General features: G+C 35.6%; 1 protein-coding gene across 11 annotated transcripts in view; it reads left to right on the top strand.

Moving 5' to 3' along the window:
- Nucleotides 1-21,509, top strand: part of ADGRB3 (adhesion G protein-coupled receptor B3) — a 448,905-nt gene that overhangs the window by 200,860 nt on the left and 226,536 nt on the right. For all 11 annotated transcript variants that reach the window (XM_010405738.3, XM_010405732.3, XM_010405697.3 and 8 more), the window contains 3 exons: nucleotides 2,316-2,417; nucleotides 3,006-3,112; nucleotides 17,970-18,164. In XM_010405738.3, coding sequence (XP_010404040.1) covers nucleotides 2,316-2,417; nucleotides 3,006-3,112; nucleotides 17,970-18,164 — 404 coding nt within the window. The remainder of the gene's footprint in view (nucleotides 1-2,315; nucleotides 2,418-3,005; nucleotides 3,113-17,969; nucleotides 18,165-21,509) is intronic.

Below are 21,509 nucleotides of genomic sequence, written 5' to 3'. Positions count from 1 at the left end.
GAAGAGCCAGCAGGATCAATGAAGCTTTTTAACTCAGATATAGTACCACTCCGGTGGGACTGTAATGCCTCCATGAGCAACACGGGTTGCAGCCTCACAGATGCTTTAATGTGGGTGGATGCCTGATGAGTAAGCTCTGCCAAATATGTTTTAGCTTGGGGAAGAACAAGTTTGTTTTTATCTGCAGCATTCCTTGATTCCTTGATTCTTGTACAAGGCATTAAAAGGCATTAAGAGTCAGCCAGAGACCAGGAAAACTTCTTTGCCTGGGCTAAGCGAAACTTCTTCTAAATTTCAGCTGCTTCCACACCTCTTTCCTGATAACTCTAGGTCTTGGGAGTGCCTTTTACTTTGAACACAACACACAAATGCACTCTTTATCTCCGGTACGAGGTTAAAGTCAGTATAATCTTGATAAACTTTAATTCAAAAGCACACTAGTATCCTTCCAAACAGATGGGAAATCTCTGATATTACCTGTGACTTGTTAATATAAAAGAGAAAATATGGTGTATTTAAGTGTGCATATAGATGCATGCATATATTTTTTTTCCAGAAAAAAACCTCACATTTAGCATTCAGTATGTGGAGGGAAGTAAGAGTTTTAGTTCTGAGAATCAACACCTAAAGTGGTGATTAGTGAACACAACACATTTGAGATGGCCGCAGCTGCATAACAAATATAGTTCTCAAAGAACTCTAAGCACTAGCAAATTTACGTAATTTATAATATTACCTCCTTATTATGTTCATTTACGATCCCCAAAACAGAACATTTCTTTTGTTTATAAGGTCATAATAGAATGGTAATTGCATTTGCTTATGTCACCAGATGGCTTATGTTTATCAAAATCTGGCTTTTCCCAGTGTAACACTGTCCTGATGCATTCACTCTGTGGGCATATCTAAAGTAGGGCTAGTACTCTGGATTATCAATATAACTGACTTTCTTTGGGTTTTGCCATTAATGGATCTCTTGCTTTTTTAGCAGCACCAACTGTCTTGATTTACGATTCAGGAATGCTGATGGTGAGGCAAATTTAGCAAGCAATTTTTCTGCCCAACTGTGATTCATATTAGTATTACTGAGCCATCTGCTAGGTATTCTTTGTCCTCTACTAAGAGAGGGTACAGCTTTGTGCAAAAGTCTACTCAGTTCCCTTGCTCACACTTCTGTCAGCAGAAGTACAACACACGGAAGATGGACGATTTTATGGGTTAGATAATGGGATGGGCAAAATCTGTAGTCTGTTCCTGCCTCTGCTAGAGATTTTCCGTGCAACCATGGGTGAATCATTGAATTGCTTTCTGCCTTATCACACCATCTGCTAGAATGAATTTCCTTTCTCTTTTCTTTTTTCTTGCTTTGTAACCACTTTGCTGTAATACAGCAGGGTTACTTTTTTTTTCTGGAAATACATAGAATAATAAACAATACCTGATTTTCTCTGCTGAACTTGGAGTGAATTAGATTTCAGTAACTAACATGTCAGTGATGTAAGTTGTGAGATATCTTCAGCCAGATGTTTTCTGTGTTAATCTAATTTACACAAAAATCATAAACTGGATCTACAGTAACATACAAAGAGCAAAAGGAATCTGTAGTCGTGACCATGTGAAAATAAAACATGAAGCATTTGCTGAAGTTTATTTTTCCCCATGCAATTCTGTTACTACAAAATTGTGACAATATTTTTCCCTTTAAACGGTATTGCAATAACCAGTAAAAGGTTATTTTGTTTTATAGACACTCAGTCCCATGTTATTGACTATACTTTCTTAATTACCAACTTGTACTGAAACACATTTCAAAGAAACAACCTGCTTTTATAATAACCTTCAGAATATACAACTCTCATTTAGCACCTTTAGCACATTTAATGTTTCAACTGTCTTTTCAGAACTGATTCTTTCATATACAGATTCAATTTTAGAACAATCTTTACAAATTTTAGTTTAAGATTAGCATCATAGCTTATCACAGTTTAAGTGTCCTCATCTTCTGATAGTTACTTAGTGTTATTGATCAAAACAGAGCAACAAGGAAAGATTCAAACCTATTAACGTTGCAACTACAACCTAAAAAGTACTTGCTTGCTGGAGAGAATAAAGCCACAGATTATATGAAATAAATACCATCACAAAGACAGATATGCAAAATTTCAGGCTTCTCATTTTTGTACTTCAAACTTAAAATTAACCCAATCTATGTTAACATACACATCTCAGGAAAAAATAGGATGAAATTGAACACTTATTTTTCTGATATAAAATATGTTAATTTTTCTATTTAAATTCTCATTTGTAAATTACAGCACCTTATGAAATATGTCCTGAAGACTATTTGATGTCAATGGTGTGGAAAAGGACTGCAGCTGGGGACACGGCATTCAATCGATGCCCTCTCAATGCCACGGGTACAGTACTACTTTGAAATCTTATGATGATAAAAAAGGGGAGAAATCTTTTGCATTGTGTCCTAGATAAATTATTAGTAGACTCATATAAATATGCATATATGTGAATATATCTATAAAAACTTCACATATTTTCTTATGCATATGCATGCAAGTATACACATGTTCATGTGCTGTCTCTTACAGCTTACATATATGCATAGGTCTGTGGTGTGTGTATATATATCTCTATATATACATATGTATACACATACATACGAGCATGTAGTCACCCCAAGACAGAGCATTATAGCCACAGAGAAAAAGCTGACAAGAAATCCATTTGACTGGATCAATCAGGCAAAATGATGAAAATGAGGAAGAACATAAAAAATATTTTTAATTAAGAAAACACTGCTAAAAAACAATCAAGTAAACATTGAAATATGTTTCAGAATCTTGTACTATTCTCTATATACCGATGATCATTGCATGAAATTGTTTCTGTGTGTGCCTTTAAAATAGCATGGAATACAGATTAAATAAGGTTCATTCTTTCCAGTTGCTCTCACTTATATAAATATTTTCTGTCTTCTTTGTGTCTTACAGGCACCACTAGCAGACGCTGCTCTCTCAGTGTTCATGGAGTGGCCTTTTGGGAACATCCAAGCTTTGCTAGATGCATATCAAACGAGTACAGACACTTGCAGCATTCAGTAGGTGCAAAGTCAGCTTTAGTACTTGCTCTGTTTATTCATTACTAATCATTGGCGTGAAAAGGAACTTACTTATTTACTTTTAGGTTTCTGATAAGCAATGCCAGGAGGGAAATAGATCTGAGAAAGGATAATTTATATTAATGGATATTATTTTGATCTTGTGTAATGCTGGTGTTTGTGAAATAAGCCTTGTCTTACTGTAGAAAAATGAATCAGATTCCCTTCTTTCATGTCCACTGTGTGAAATTTTTATAGGGGTCAGAGGCAAGACACAGTTTATTAGAAAATGAGATGTGAATAAATGAGATTTACTGGAAGAGAAACTTACTGAGAATTTTGCAATATCGTGAATTCTTTAATTGCAGAGTAGGAAGCCAGGAATATGTCTTTTTGCTATCAAATTTAGAACTTCGCCTTCGAATGTAACAATAGGAAATGATTATAGGGTAAAGCTATCGCAGTGTCTTGGAAAAGGTAAAGTAACTCCAGATGAAGAAATACTACATGGGTTTTTTTCAAAAAGCCTAACGAAAAGTTTCTTTGCAAACCACAGGCAATTATGCACTATCTAATTATGTTTATATAGATAGATGTAATACATTATGTGTATTGCTTTATAAATATGCTACCATGGTATATGTTAGGTATATTGATTACCCTCTATTCAGCCAGGTTAACACTATAGTGGGAATTGAGCCTTTGAAGGTTCTCATGGACAATGGGTTTTCCCTGCATGATATATTCTACTGACATTCTTATTACTCTGCATCCTTTTCCAAAGGCCAATGCTCCATTTATCATTCAGCAGAGGCACACTAATACAGCTCTGTGCTTCATAACTTCCCAACCTCTCAACCAAGTGCAACACTTCTGTACTACATTTAAAATTCTTTGGTGGCTTGGAAAGCAGTAGCCTGGCTGCCATGCCTCAAATCTGGATTGCTGCTTAGAAGAGATTTTGATTAATTCCTTTGAGCTGCATTTCTGTTTCGTTAGATCCAATTTATTTGAGGCGTGGGATTTAGTTTCAGAGAAGGCCAAAGCAAGAATTATTTTTAAAATAGGACAGAATAGATTGTCAAAGGAATTGTCCCCACGACACAGAAACTTTTCGATTTTACACAGCTGCCTGCATGTTCTTCTCTCCCTTTAGTGTTCAAGCTCAAAAAACACATTAAGTTGGCTGCAATAGTTTTGCATTTAATAATTTTGGTATTTTATTCTTTTTCAACAATTTCATATGTTGTGTCTATGCTAGTTTGCAATTCAGACTATGCAAAATGCTGTTTCATGCGATTTGGTGGTTTGAATTACCTAGCTTTGGTAGGCACTGGTAATTTTTCACGAGCCACAAGTCTGACTTGTTGAACAAAAGAAGATGTTTCTAACCTAGAGAAGATTTATCTTTTTTTCCTACATTTACTTTTTGGAAATATTAATTACGAGTAAATGACACTGTGAAATATACTTTCTGCCAAAGAACATTTAAAAATAGGTAAAGCTTTTTTTAAATTGCTCAAGCACCTTAACACATATTATTGCTGCACAAAATTTAAGTCTTGTTCATGTGCATACAAATTACAGAAGAAAAGTGGACTTTTGCATCTGGGAGCTGTTCACAAAGAAAATTGCTCTTGTCTTACATCTTTCTGCTTCTCAAAGTGAACAACTCAGCATATTTAAAGAATCAGAAAAAATAGAGGTAAAGACCTATAAGGTCATCGCCCTGCAAATGTAGGCTTGTCCCCCCACGATACATATGTCAGTTCCATAAATCCCTGAAAATGGGGCTTTATAAGGAACCTGCTGACAGACGGTGTTGCTATAATAAATATGTGTGCTTATGAAAGCATTTATGAGATGTCTCAGTGTTCTTAACTTACCAATAAAGTTATTTTACCAACTCAGACCAGGAATAGAGGTGGGTATCACTCAGTTCTGTGAATATTCCCATAAAATCAGAGTCTGAGCTGAATCCCTTTCATTTATTATCTGAAATATATAAAAGAAAATTGGATGCATAGTCTCCAAAAAAATTATGTTCCTGAAGTTGATCTAAAGCAGTTGATATACATAAATACAATATTTAATATATTAAAGCATAGAATACAGACAAATCCCTGTATTTTTGCCCTCCAAAGAAGCCACATATGATCTAGAACCAGAAATCACATAGTAGAATTCACATGATGCTGTGCCTGAGAAAATATTATCTAAAGAAAAGTGTTCAATATGATGGGAGCCAGAGAAGACTTCCTTGGCCATAGACCCTGCTAACCTGGCTGCACTGGTGCTGAACTGGAAGCTTGTAGTTATACTAGTAAATAAACTTTAGCTTAAAAGCCGTCCTTGTAGTCATCTGCACTGTTAGCTGTGTATCTGTTTGCTTGCTCCCTGACATCATTTCAGACCATACCAGTGAGCAGTCTCCCAAACCATGCCTACCATCCTTTAGAGGATAGCATAGCAGAGAGGCCACTATCAGCAGGCAATAAAAGCATGATTTTCTGGGACAGAGGAGGGATAGAGAGTTAAACATGAGGAAACCACAATTCTTTGCTATATATAATGTAGAATTTTACCACATAACCACAGGTGATTGACCCCTGAAGACTGTTTCCTTACTCTGTATAACTACTGTAGATTCACTGCCTCATGCACAAAGCTTCTTGTATTTTTACAGTTTTCTCTATTACTCACCTGGAAGTGACATGGGACAAGTTTCAACCCTTAATAAGCAGTATTAAAGTAGCAGAAACACAGCTAGTGCTGTGTGTTCTTCAGTTTGACTCAAGACTTGTATTGAGACGAACATGGTAGCTCTGTAACTCATGCTAGAATGGTGCCATATTTTAATCTCAAAATCCATTTGAAAGTCTGTTTGTAAAGACGGAGAGTCGTTAAAGCTAAAAATACACCCATAATGCTAAAGATAATATACTTTGCTCATAAACGCCAGCACCATGAACAGCATCTCTTTTTCCAATCACTTACAGAATGTGCAAGGCAGACTTACTGCCTCTACTGCATGCCCTAGCACCTCAGATGTAGGTTATGGCACCTCAGAAGAAAACAGGGTTTTCTATTGGTTGTGTTGTCTGGACTCATGGATCACTTTTTGATACATATGTCAATATTATACTTCATATTCTATTGCAACAGTTTCAGAGTAAGGCATAGTCTTACATTAATATATCTCAATATATTCTTGAGATCCATCTGTACTCCTCTCCATTTTTTGTTGATGGAGAAATGAGACCGCTTAAGCAGGAAATTTATCTCAAGTCTTCTGAATTAGTGCCTAGCCACTCTTCCTTCTTAATGTTCCTACATCTCCATAGGAAAACTCATAAAATCCCTGGCATGTTAAAAATATGATAACCACAGGGCCTCTGAAGTGTACACTGTTCAAGTACACACTTGAACATGATGAAATAGTAGAGGGGGATGGTTTGACTTGTGGAAATCAACACTCAATTTATGTCTTTTAAGGGCACCATGTCCTATACGATAGGAGTTTGAGGAAAAGCAGTTAAGAGAAGGATGCATGTCAGCTATGCTACAAATATACAGCCTGTATTTCTGTTAGTTTTTTTTACCCTGTGCACTATGGAATACAGGTTCCTTTTAAAACTAGGGATGATAATTAGGTCTCTTTGAATAACAGAACCAATTAATAATGAATAATTTATCCAACATTTGGTACAAATCAATCATCAAATGAATTCAACAAATACTGTGTGACCAGCTTGTACAGCTGGTTGACTAATAAGAAAATTTATTCACTGAACATATTAAGGGACAAAAATGCCCAAATCCATGAAATAAACCTTTGGGAAATTATTTGCTTAGCTTTAATAGTAATATTTAAAGAACCTAATTAGGATTATTCTTCCTATAGCATGATAAGTGGAAAATTCAAAGTGACAAATAAGTATACTTTGCCTCCTGAAATCATAACCTAGAGGATCAAGCATTAACTTGATGAGCAGAAAAAGAAACATCACAGATCATATACCAGATTTTGTTCTGCTTTTCTTGCATTGTCCTAGTGTGTTTGCAGTATCTGCAGCTTTGCATAAAGAAAATGTTCTTAGTCAAGCACAATGTTTTGAGTCTGTTACCAGACATTGTAGCTGAGAAGACTATTTTGCCCAATGATGTGCAATCTGTTAAATGTGTTCTTGAGAAAGAGGAGATTACAACAAGAAATCTTTTCAAGTGTCTTTTTTATTATGAATGGAAATGAAGTCATAAGGTTTAATAAAATCTAGTGGCAGAGGATATCCTTTCTTCAGTTCCTCCTGGAAAGTTCTTAGTCACATACTGATCACCAGAGTTTTGTTAATAGTGAGGAATTTCCTTCCTTTCTGTAATTCCATATTAAATTCCCAGAATTTGGAGGATTTTTCCATTCTGTAGGATAGACGTATTTTGGGTCTTCAGACCATTTTACAAATCAACTTCTGCTACGGCAGAAGTTACTGACCTTGCTGAAGCCTGTTCTCTCTTTCTACCCTTGGCATATACTTTCCTTTTCTGAAAACTGAACTACTTCAGTCTAACTAACATGTTTTAATCTCTTTAAAGTGTATCTGTTGCTAGCCTAATGGACTGTTATATGTAAAAAGGCAGATTAGATGATGATCTAATGACCCCAACTTAGTCTATATAATATTATGAAGTATGCTACTCATTGTTTGTTATCTTCTTTTGATCTGGAAGCAGAAAATGGTCCACCTAATTGTTTTACATAGAGTTGTCTATTTTACCTAATAGTTGGCTAACTTGGACTAGTGTCTTCTGAGGTGTGTCTTAGTTTTTTTTTACTTTATTTGGATAAACAGGGTAAAATCTTTAGATATGGGTAACGGCAGGACCAGTAATAGAATCAGTGATTAGGAGCCCACAGGACTATTTCAGATGTTATCCAAGAAAGAAGATGACTGAAATGCCTCAGTAAGAGTAAACATTTTGCTTTCATACACCCTTGAAACCTATGGAATTTGGTATGGTACAAGCAATAAGACTAAGAAGCAAGACACCAGAATAAGGAGTATCCTACATTATCCTGCTTCCAAGAGGCATAGATAAAGAATTCTTCATCTATTCTTAATCCATTCTATGGATAATAGCCACCTAAATTAGAAAAAAACCCTGCAAAACAAGCAAAACAAAACAAAAAATGCAAACTGAAACAAGAAACCACTTACCTTCTCCCCAACTGTCCAAAATCTAAAAACCAGGAAACAAAAGACTTGAATGGAAGCTAATGAAAAAAATTTAAATGAGATTAAAATAATTAGGTATGGAAGAACAACGAGATTTCCAATCTTATGAGCTTTTTAGAAATTGAGTACCGCAGCTTTTAAGACCATTTTAAATGAAAACCATTAATACATAACACCTTACCAGAGAACATTAGAAACTGATTTTGTGAAGAGGGAGGAAACACTTGAATACATAGGTTATTTCTATTTTCTACTCTGTTATGTATTCATATTAAGCAATAGGATTTACTGAATTACAAAAAAAAAAAAAAAAGAAGATAATTTTGTAAGGGATCTGCTTAAAAAGTATTAATATTATTGCCTTGCCATGCACTGAAATAGCCCTTTTGCCTAAAGTGAGTTTTCCTCTTTCGGACACTCTAGTTAGGAAGAGATTTGAGCTACACTCATAAATAATGACGAAGACTAAAGCCTGTTACCAAGAAACTTTGTTCCTGAAGGACACCTCCAATAGTATCAGAAAATCTCTACTAATACAGACCATTTTATAAACCTGTGTAGCACAGTTTTCTAGCCTGGATGATGAAATTCTATATTTATTTGCTGTGATAAAAATAAGGTACTAATTTCATAGAATCACAGAATGGTTTGGGTTGAAAAGGATCTTAAAAAACATCTAGCTCCATTCCCCCTGCCATGGGCAGAGCACATTTCAGAAGATCAGGTCCCTCAAAGCCCCATCCACCCTGACCTTGAACACCTTCAGGGATAGGGCATCCACAACTTCTCCAGGCAACTTGTTCCACTTCTGTACCACATTAACAGTAAAGAATTTCTCCATAATATCTAATCTAAATCTACCCTCTTTCAGTTTGGAACCATTCCCCCTTGCCCTGTCACTACATGTTCTTGTAAAAAGGTACTAGAAGGCTATTATCAGATCTTCCTGGAGCCTTCTCTCCAGCTGAACAATCCCAGCTGTTTCAGCCATTTCTTGTAGGAGTGGTGCTCCAGCTTTCTGATCATCTCCGTAGCCCTTCTCTGGACTCACTCCAACAGGTCTATGTCTTCCTTATGTTTCAGGTCACAGAACATAGTGCCAATTTTAGTGATATAACACCTAATATAACGTGAACTCATGCAAAATGGTCTGCTTTTTATCAGAAAGTTGGAAAACTTAAATATCTCTTAACTCCTGAGAGTTAGGAAGGAAAAATCTACATATGAATTATCACATTGATGTCAAAATATTAGCACTTACAAAGGAGCATGGAAACTTATGCAGGTGAATCTTTACATACCAAACTAATAATAATATAGCCATAAAAATGCATTTTTGCTGCTTCTTCTCATACTATAATTTTGTTTCAACTTTTTCCACAGCAGTGTTATTCACAATTTTGCAAGTGCTTGGCTAAAATATAATTTGATAAAAAGAGCTCTGAGGTGAATAATGATTTTCTCAGCTGCAGCTCATTAGAGATGATTTTGTTTTTCCAAATTATATTACAAGGGCAGCGTATCAGCCTGTCCATGTACTCCTCACTGAAATGACTGCTGTACTCTAGGGAATGAAAGGCTTCCTCCTAAAAAATTTACTGCTCCTTTTTTTTCGCTAGTTTAGCGCTTCATTTCTTTTTATATAGCTGCAGAGCAAAGCAACTGGGCTTACTTTTATAGATTTGAATGCAGAGGCCTCAAAACCAACATTTTTTTCCTCCTCAGTCTATACTTACATTGATATATGCCAGCTCATTCTCTTGACCTTCACAGCTTTTGGTAGGCAGCAGTGTCAGTAAAGGATCTGCTTTCCTTTCCTTGCTTGCCTTGTAAGGCCAGAATCTGCACCTCTGTTTTGTCACTTCCGTTATCTTGTCTGGAGCATGACAAACCTTCTTCTCATCAGAGAGCAACTGATCAAAAGATTGTGACAGGCAACAGTTTTCTCTTGCCTCACTAACATTTGCCCATTCTACACAGGCAAAAATTAAAACTTCAGGGAAAAAAAGCTAATGACTGGTATCACTGTTGTCTTGATGGTGAGGGCACTCTACAACTACTTGAAAGGAGGTCTCTTCTGCCAGGTACCAAGTGACAGGATAAGAAGAAATGATCTCAAGTTGCACCAGGGGAGCTTTAGACTAGATATTAGAAAAAGTTCTTCCTGGAAAAGATTGTCAAGCCCCAAACCCTGGAGGTATTTAAAAGACGTATAGGAGTGGCACTTGGGGACATGGTTTTGGCAGTGCTGAGATAACAGTTAGACTCAATGATATTAAAGGTCCTTTCCAACCTAAATAATTCTAAATAGTAAATAATTCTATGATTCTGTGATCTTGCCAACATAGACATGCACATCAATCTTAGAGATGCTATACAGTAGGAGAAAACATTTGCCTGCTTTTCTATGCAAGCACATCACAACTTAATTCAACCTGGAGAGTTCCTTTCCTTCCTTTCTGCTTTTGAATATCTGTTTTTTAATAGCCAACCAATCCTACTTGTTAAATTCAAAGAAAAGACCCCACTATCATTTCAGGGTCCATAATACTTTTTCCATGTCTGGAACACACACATTTACCAAAGATTAATATGTGTGTTAAATGAAATGTGCTGCTGCATTTGCTGCTGCTTCTCTGTGTCTGCTGCAGTAGTGAGCAGCTGAGTGTTCCCTGATCCCATTTATATTCCCAACAAACCAGCCAACCAACCCTGCAGCCACAGGTGAACTTCACTAGGGTATGGCCAGAGGTAAAGGAATAGAAAGCCATTTAAGAACTCAACAAAGAAAGATTTCATCTAATTTTCCCTTAAAGTCTACCAGAACTGCTGGAACCTTCACTTCAACTGAATGTGGCACTAGCTGCAGAATGACTGCAAGAGTTTGGCTTGAAAGCAGGAGACAAAGAAGTGGTCACAGCATCTTATACTTAAAATCGTTCCCTTGCTTTTTTTGTCCAGTACTTCATTTGCTGCATTCCCCCACCATGGTTTATTAATTATATGAGGGTCAAAGGACTTTTTCTGGCTTATTACTTTATGCAGCACACCCATGCAGAAATGCAATAGTGCTCGTTTCCTTGCAAAAAAATTTTGGTTTGTCCTGCAAACAGTAGTAAGTGTCATGGAAATGACTGTATAGAAACAAAATCATATAAGTATAGAAATTGGTTAAAATCAAATAAGCATTTAAAGTGAAGCATTTATCAGAGCTTTATGGTTCAGGGACATATACTTACAAGGATAACCATGTAGCATAAAAAAGGAAAGACAACTCATTTGTAGTACGTCCCTTTGTGACCTGTAGCCTCAGCCATTCAGTCAGTATGGAGAACCAGGAGACTTTACCTCAAGCAATGTTATGTCTGTCATAGAATGAAAACAACCCTCTCAGAGTCGTCATTCTCTTTTTCCTCTCAACTCTTGCTCTTGTCAGGTTGCATTATACATAGATAACACAAATCTTGAAGACATGCCCTCTGGTTAAAAACAGAAACAACAATAACAACAACAAGATCTCTCACACAACATGCCAATGTGAGCAGGATTTAATCACAGATAATTAGAGCATTTAAAAGCAGCACTTAATAAAATAATAAAAAATCCTGGTCAACAAACACAAAAATAAGTATAAAAAAAAAAAAGAAGTGATCTGTTCAATGATTATTCATTCCTCATCCCTAGACTCATTTGTTATTCTACTGGGGGCAGTCTTATCTATTCAAAATATCCATTAAAATGTTTTGTTAGATCCATGCACAAATCAAAATACTGAAACAGTATAGTTACTTTCTCTCTGTTACCTATTTAATGGCTATAGCTCAAGGATTAGAATTGACAATACTGATGATGATGATGATGGTGAGGATGATGATGATGATGAAGATGATGATGATGTTAATTGAAAAGTAATTATGTAATGGGCTAAAGTGGTAAAAAAATCTCTTGAACAACATAGTAGGAGTCTTCTTGTAAAAGAGGGCAGAGAAAAAAGGTACAGAAAGAGTGAAGCATTCCTCTGAGCTGTTCACATTCTTCTAAAAACAGTTCTGACCTCCACACATACTAGATTGTTTTTTTCAAAGATTCTTCTGTAAAAGTGATCGCATATAGAAGAGCACATGCAATTTCTCTGACATCTGTGCAGATATTCAGTTTGCTTGATATTAATGTCTAAAACAGCACAGGATTCTGTGTAATTAATCTTTCTTCTTTTCTCTAAAACTAAATCACTATTTTGAGGAACATTTTGCTTAAAAATATTTGGAAGTATATGACAGTGGAACAACTGTTTCTGTATAATGAAGTGATCCTACTTTTTTTTCATCTATATACATTTCAAATAAGTCTCTTAAAGCATTGGGTTGTAGTCATTTCAGCTGAGTGCACAGAGGCACAGATTGAAGCACAGTTTCAGCAAAAACTTGGTTCAGAAGATTGCACACCATGATTGGATAAATGCAGGAAGGCAAAAGTTCAATTTCAGAACACTCCTTAGACTTTGACTTTTCTGGTTGGGGTAAAGTATAGGAGGCTTTAGTTTGGGTTTCAGAACATTTGCAGGGATGTGTTAAAGATATATAGAACTGAAAGGAAATTCATTAGGTCATCCAGCCAAAACATGTGTCCTATCCAGCTATACTTGTGTTATTCCAGCATTTTATTTTTCTTGGCTGTTACTAAGGCCTCCAATATGGAAGTCTGCATAGTCTGTTCAGGTAAACTGTGGTACATCCCTTACTTTACAGTTGTAAAATTTTCCTTTATTTATATCCTTAATCTTCCTCGACACAATGTGCACAAATTACTTTTTCCCTTTTCTGCTGTACACAAAGGGAATATATGATTGCCTTCTTTGCACAAAATTTTTATTTGCGTGTTATCATGATTGAAATTGAGATTACTAACTAATTTCACTGATGACAAAGTGGAAAATTACTTTGTATTGCTTTAGCCATATCCTTCATAATATACTGAATATATAGAAAACATCTCTTGCATGACATTAGGTTACAAATGTTTGAATGCATACCTGAATATGCATAGCCATATCTTTAGACCTTACTCCATTTCATTTAAAAAATGGATGAAATTATATTGTTGAATACTGAAACAGCCTGAAAATAGACAAATAAATTGTAAATAAGTTATTATATTGAGGGAAAATAAATGAAAGTTCTGTGCCAAAACAGTTAAAGGTCTGTCTATTGATTATGAGAACAAAAACAGCCTGTGATGAGGATTTTGTCAAATATGACATCTCTTTCTCACAACGACATCACATTACAAGTGTGATGTGAATATTCTTACAATTTCTGCAACTTAAGAGCACTATATTTTACAAAATATTAGTCTTGATTTCTGAAGTTGAGAAGCAAAGTGGTTTGCAGATTATGAGTAATTTCAGGATATATTTTTATTTCAAATTGTCCTTCCTCACTTCTGTGTAAGGCTTCCTAATTTGGGTTCTTATAGTTCCCCCACCACAAAATGTATTAATGACACCATTAGTAATACCTAGCCATGAATCCAGTGTCATGTTAAAAAATAATGAAAAATGGTTGATGGTTGAATTAATAATTCTTTTCAGTCTTTTATAGGTTTCTTGAGGGTTCATTGTTTTCTATCCTTTTAAACCACATCTAGCTGTTAAGTTTGCAGTAATTACTATGCAGTAATAAATTTGTACTCCAATGCCAGAGGCCTAGGAGATCTGACTTTGTAAAGAGGCATTTTTATTATATCATACTTTCTGATAAATCGGGGGACAAAAGCAGTTGGACCCTGAGTCAAAGTCCAGTTAAACATTTCAGTAATTTTTGAAGTATGCAGCCATATAGAGCAGGCAGCTAGAGGCTGAGCTGACAACTGAGGTATCAGTTTAACAGCTGCTTCATTTCACTATCTCTCGGCTCATAAACTTTATTTTTAATGAGCCTGCCTGTAAGACCACTAAAACATGACCTTCACACAGAGAACTACAAGGACCTAGAGTGGTGACCAAAATAGCTTTCTTGGGCAGTGCATAATATCACAGTGACCATAGGACAGAAAATACGCAGTATGGTGAGAAAGACATTATACTAATTAGTGATGAAAATATTCTGTATTTTCATGCAGAAAGATTATTGTGATAGCTGTGCAATAATTCACTACCTTCAACTTACCCGAATCTGAACATCTTCAGTGGTTTTAATAGTATTATGCCAGTTTATATCAACTGAGTGAATGGCCTGTGATTTTAAAGTTGTGTTTAGGAGTTGTAAGCTGTCTTACAACAAGAAAATACATTATGTAATAAACAGATAATAAAGAGGCTGTTAATTTTTCCGTGCACATTGCTTAGTGGTCTTAGAAAAAATTTCTCTTCATTAACTCTAATTTTCACCACTTTTCTTACCTAAACACATTGCAACCTTCTGTTTTGCTATGCAGTTTCTAAGGGTATGCTGCTAGTCTAACTCGAGGCAGTGTGGGCCTGGAGGGGTAGCTAAGGATCAGGGAAACAAACTTCCATGTTGGAGCTTGAGAGGATGAAAAAAATGGTGGTCTTGAAGCTGTGTATAAGAGATGTGGCTCAAGGGAGAAAGGGTACTTGGGCTGGGAAATTGAGCTTTCTGGGTACGTCATTTAAAAAAAAAAAAGAGTTCAAAATGGAGCTGTAGTTTTAAGAGACAGTAATTCTGAGATACTTTGAACCACGTGCATCACAACTGTATTTTTGAAGCAGGTGTAATAACTTTGTCCTGTGACATTGTGGGCACTTGCTAGACCTTTCTTATCACTGTGTCCAAAAAGCAACCAAAATGTCTTCCTGAAAGCACAAAAGCACAAAGGCCATACTACAGCTCCCATTTCTGCTGTTAGAGATCGGCAAAATTTTTCACTGGAACCAGAGCTTTACTTGTTCGAAAGTATAAAAAACAGTCAAAAGTAGGATCATTTCAATTTATTATTTGCATTCCAAAAGCAGCTGAGACCAAGACTTCTGTGTACTTTGTATGTCCCAAATCCAGCAACAATTTGGCCGCTGCCATCTTTAAAATGTGAGTTTAAAGTCTCGCAGGAGCATGGAAAAACAAATGGGAGGTGAACATATGGATGAAGCAAAAGGAAGCAAAATAATGCACTACAAAATAACTTGCTAAATAGTTCAACAGCCTTCCTACCAGTGTTTATACAAATATAACAGCTCAGTAGAGTTTTTATGAGGACTTATCAAATGCTGTTATTACTGGTATTAAAAGAAGATCTCTTTTCTCTCTTAAACCCTGCCTTCAAGTTGTGTGATGCCTTTCCCACAGTACATGCTGAGGAACATGTGAGATTTGGGAGTTCAGCTTTATGGACTGTCTTTTATGTTGTATGTGTTTTGGACTTGACTAAAGGTACACTGAATATTGTTAATCCTCAAAATCTGGAAATGTGTTCTGATGTAAGGAACAGGTGGATGAGTTACAGCAAAAGTTCTATTCCTTAGTGTTACTGTGCTGGCTGATGCTCTCTTCACTTGCTACTGAGACACAATATGTGAGCAGATGAGACAAATAACATTTCACAAGAAAATTTTCACAGCAAAAATGCACAAATCAAGTTCATGTTTGCTTTTACTTGTTCCCAAGAAAGTAGTTCATAATGTTACGTGTATAATATCTGATTCCTGAATTTACTGAAATTAATTTCCTCCCGTCTTACACCTTTTTCTTCACTATTATTTTCCTACACAATTATGTTCAAAATCTCCTTCTAAAGGTAATAGAAACTGCACAAAATTATTTCTGCAAGCAAGCCTCTTTCCTGATTATGTATTTCATATTCTGCAATTTTTGTTTTCTGAAGACTAAGGGAGGTATTGCAGTGTTCTGAAGACTAAGGGAAGTATTTCTTCTAAAGTATTTGTTAAAAAAATGCAACCAGCCAACGAAACCAATTAATGGTCTTAGTTCTCACTGATTTTTTTCTAAGTATTAATAATACTATTATGCTTGTACCTCTGTACTCATGGTTTGGAATAGATTCACTCTCTGTCCATGATGCAGCAGGCAGGTATTCTCCCAAGTCTTATGCATTTCTAGGGTTTTGTCAAGGCACTTGTGGTCCATAACTATCCCCAGCTGCTCTTAAAGATGACTTAAGGCCATGGAGGAAGCCTGAAGCAGCCACTTTGCCCAGCCCCAGCTAGGTTACGTATATCTAGTTTATCTAAAGACTGGTTCAGAATGTAACCACAATATGAACCAACAGCATGAAAAAAACCCCTGCTCTTAGAATTAGTATTTCAGAGGATGATTGTATTTTTAAAACTTCTTTTCTGCAAGCTATTTTGAACCTTTCAAACACTGTGCTACTTTTACTTTATAGTGTATTCTTATATATTATTTTATATAATAAAGGCTTCCATATTGACATAAAGTGTCTGGGGAGACCTGGAAGTTGCAAAAAGTATCTTCACACTCTTCCTTCCACATCACCACTCTATTATCACAGAATCATCAAGGTTGGAAGAGACTTTCAATATCAAGTTCAACTGTATGTTACATTAGTAATTTTTCCTTCTATATATCAGTAATAAGGCAGAGTTAAAAAGCAATTAAAGATACATTTTTAAAGACCGTGGCAAAATTTTTGTTGCCAGTTGCGTAGTATTTTCAGCCCTCCTGCTTAGAGTGAGGTCTGTCTTGGGTAATTCTCTTCTATCTAAAACCCTTCCAACACAGGATATTCTATGATTCTATGATAAGTTAGTTTTAAGTTCAGAAGAATTTGTGGGTTTGTGCATAAATTCATATGTATGTTTAAAAATAGGTTGTTTAACCCATGTCCTCTCTTTTTAGCCTTGTCTGGCCTTGTCCTGCTTTGTCCTGTCTTTGTGATGCACTCTGCATCTGCCTGGGATGCTGAGTCAACTTTGAGAATTAATCAGATCCACAGGTTCAGCTTCTTATCAGGAGGGTACTTCTAGCATATTTGTTTTGGATCACTAGCCCTGAACAGATCTGCTGGGAGAGCTACTGCTAAAGCATGCTCTTTTGGCAGATGCACAGGAGCTATTCAGAATTTAATTTGCATTTCTTGGAAAAAACAAACAGGATTGTTCCAAGTTAACACCTTTGTGTTAGTGCTACAGAAGAGAGCACCATAACCAGCTTCCAACTAAACCCCCTCTCTTGCACTGACTAGCCAAGCTGGGCTGGCAGAGATGAAAGGTCTACTTTCCTATAGAAAATTAGATTATATCAAGTACTGCTTTAACATTTATTCCTTTCTAGGAAGGAGCACTTAGTTGTTAAATGAGGAGCAACTGTGGTTGTACAGGTGTTCCTTGGAGGACGGGCAGTTCCTTGCTGCATCATGACAACAGATTAAAGCTGCAGTCCAGCCCATGGAGTTCCAAGAAGCAAATGTGTGAAACACAAGAAATTCAGAAGCTGTCAGCATAAAATTGACAATTCTCTGATAAAAATAATATTTCTATCATCATACATGAATATTTTGTCTTATCTTTAACAGGACAATTTTTTTTTACTAGTTTTAACATTTAATGTTTTGGCTGTGTTTAGAATTTATCGTACATTTTTCTCAGAAAAGTAGGTTCTGATATTAATTTTGTTCTTTTGGTACAGATTAAAGAGCATCTTGCCAAGGGTCAGAGGACGTTGGCTGGTGATGGCATGTCCCAAGTAACCAAAACACTATTGGATTTAACACAGAGGAAAAATTTTTATGCTGGGGACCTTCTAATTTCTGTGGAAATTCTCAGAAATGTTACGGACACATTTAAAAGAGCAAGTTATATCCCTGCGTCTGATGGGGTGCAGGTAAGCGAAAAATGTAATGTTTCAATTGATGGAGTTTATGTCAGTATACTGCAGTATACTGCATGTCAACTGTTTTGCCCACTGAGGAAGCTAAAGTCTTCTCCATGACAGACATAAGCATTCTTCACATAAAACTAAGATCCAAGTGTAAAATAGGAAAAAGACTCAGATACATTTAATAAGACAAGTATCCAAACCAATGCAGCAGGTGAAAAATGTAAAATACTTTCTTTGTAACATTTCAGTATCTTTTGTCTTTAAAGGTTCAGTCTGATTGATAGGAGGTGTTGGTATTTTTTTAAGCATTTCACTCGTGTTCTTTGTTCCAGTTCCTTTCAGTTCAAAACTAATTCATTTCAGCTCAAAATCTATCCATAACGTTATGTCATTCTGGCATTGCTTCTTCATTTCAGATAAATAAATCTCATTAAAAGTGCACAGGAGTGATGGATGGTGCATTTGATACAAATTTTCTATTTCACATGCTAGATTAACTCGTCTTGTGCAAGAGGACACCGAAAATGGTGTCAGAGCCTTCTAAAACCACTAAAACCACTATAATTATTTCTGTGTAATGGGCTACACAACTCATTGCATAGTGTTGATTGAAATAAATATTACTCATGACTTCTAGATCGAGATGTTGGTTTCATCTATATCTGAAAATTTTAGACACTTTTCAAAGACTGTAGATTACTGAAAAAGAATACTAAGAAGATAGATGTGTATAATATTTATGAAAAAGAGAGCTTAATGATCACTCATAAACTACTAATGCAGTTATTAATGCCGGTCATGCATACGTATTGGTGTAAAGGTAAGCATAAATTATAAATACACTTTGGAATAGATGCATGCAGAGGAAGGGAGATACCTTGGAAAAGACATTTTTTCACTGTTAGGTTTTCGAGGCTCGCTATTTTATTTTCACTTTTCTGGTTTTTCTATGCACAAAGAACTATTAACTTCCACAATGAAACCAACATTTCTTGTGTTGGCCTGTAGCGAGCTGAAAATAATATTTTTTTTTTAAACAGTGCTTTTCAAAAAGTATGTTTGCTGAACAATCCTTATTTTTTTTATTGAACTAGACTCAGTATCTTTTCCTACTTTCATGAAGTTTTACTATTAAGTAGGATGTTATTCACTGAAAATTTTTCATACAATCAGCAATCTGAAAGCCCAGTGTGACTTCTTCATGGTTCACAGGCACTACAAAGTCTTTGTTAGAACCAGTCTTGAGAAACTGCTTTATACAAGTGATTTTGTCCATGGGCCTAGCAGATCAGGTCATTTGCAGTTTACATTAGAGAGAATTGGATGACAGTGCCAAAAGTTCTGTTTAATTCTGCAATGTAGAGCTGTTCCCAAAGTCTTAATAGTATTCTGGCAGAACTTGACAACATTATTAAATATTATTTTAATAATTTTAATTAGTAATTTAGAAAGAAGAAATGAAAAAAAAAAAAAGTGGTAAGCCATATTCTGAAGGAAATAAGGAAAGATTTCTCAAACCAAAGAAAAATAACTATATTTCAGTATTTGTATGCCTAAATACAAAGAGTTCTTAAATCCCAGTTAAAAAAGGCACTCAAACTCCAAGTCAGAAAAAATAAAAAACAAACAAACAAACAAAAAAATTACAAGCTAAGGTAAAATTAAAAAAAAAAACAGTGCACAGTATTCAGGAAAGTAAGTGAAATCTGAATAAAGCCCAATGTTTTGCCCAGGGGATATATTAAGCAAGGTCCCTTTGACTGGCTTCTAATGGTATAAAATGAAATTCTGGCTCAGTAATACAAGTTTAAAATTTACTGCCAATTCCTGAGAAACATGGATTTTCCCATATGTAAACGTATGTCATATTCTACTATACTCTGGAGTATCATATTTATTATTTATTTTCACTGTGAAATATTTTCATATTTCCTAGTCCATCATCAAAGTAAGTGACAAAAAGGTAAAAATGAAAATTGCATGGAAATTCTTCTTTATGGAGAAGCTCTGTGTGGTGTTCTAATTACATTCTATTTTTCGAACTAGATAAAGAACAGAATTTCTTAGCTAGTGGATTTTGATTTTAAAGAAACTATCAGAAATGCATGAGTGAGGTTTAAAATCCCTAAACATCATGGTTTATCATTTTGAGTGATGTCAGAAAAGTAGGTTATGACAAATAATGGGCAACAGTATTTTTTAAGATCCATACAAAAACAAGACTTGAATTATGACTGAGAAAGAAAAAAAAATATATGTCTAAATATATTTATTTCTTATAGATTCCATCCATCTGGATAGCCCTTCTAATGCCTATAATCTCTGGTTGATATCCAGTACTAATATTCATGAATAGTGCAAAAGTTGTGATTCAGAGACTCCATACCAAAATGAATGAACAGAAAAGTGAGATCAAATTTGAAATTTTCCAGCTAATTATCCAAAATGAAGGGGGTGCTGCCTGATGTGCTGCATAGAAAATGCCACTTGTTTAGGCAGACAATACCAAGAGCAAAATAAAGATTTTAAGGTATGAATATCTAGTGCCAAGTTATTTATTACATGGCTCTTTTTACTTTTGCATCTTTTAACCTTTTTTTGCAACAATATTTATGTATACTTGCACATACAATGTCAGGAACAAAAATAACCATGTATGACGCAGTTAAACAAGAAGATGTCCTGCATCAGTCACTGAAAATATCAGTACAGTAGTAGAAATTATTGCAATACAAGAGACATTCAATTCCTCTGCAAGCAAGGTTTTTCGTTTAATATGGGAATTCTTTAAAGTACCCTCTATAGGTACACTGAGGCTATGAGACGGACACTATAATTATGTGAGAATGATTCTGCCAGGAAGATAATGCAAATTTTAAATAAGCAAAATGTAAGCAACATTTTGGGACATTATCCAGAACTGGTCTAAAAGTGTTTGAACTTCCTTCTAAGGACAGGATGGCAAGAAAATAACTACATTTCAGGACAGAATAGCAAAGTGAATTGTACAATCTCCCGATGCAGCAACCAACAGGAGAAAAGGTTTCTCCCCAAAGAAGTTAGAGCAATATAATCCCTTTTATATTAGCCACAGGGACCATTGCTGCAAGTCAGGATTTAACAGGATTGTCCAATCCTTTTTGCCTCCACCTTCCCCCTCCCACACACACATTCCCTATGCTGAAGTCCAAAAGTGGAGGTGGCTTAAGGCTATCCATTAATTCCTCCTAGGGAGGAATTCTTCTCTAGCTCTATAAAAGGATTTATGACAGCTTTATGCCTGCAGAGAGGGTCAAAGAATTTGGACTGGAACAGAGAACTGCAGCCATTGTATCACAGAAGAAAAAA

This window comes from Corvus cornix, chromosome 3, assembly GCF_000738735.6.
Source record: "Corvus cornix cornix isolate S_Up_H32 chromosome 3, ASM73873v5, whole genome shotgun sequence".
Taxonomy (NCBI): domain Eukaryota; kingdom Metazoa; phylum Chordata; class Aves; order Passeriformes; family Corvidae; genus Corvus; species Corvus cornix.
This window is presented reverse-complemented; position numbering and strand designations above follow the sequence as displayed.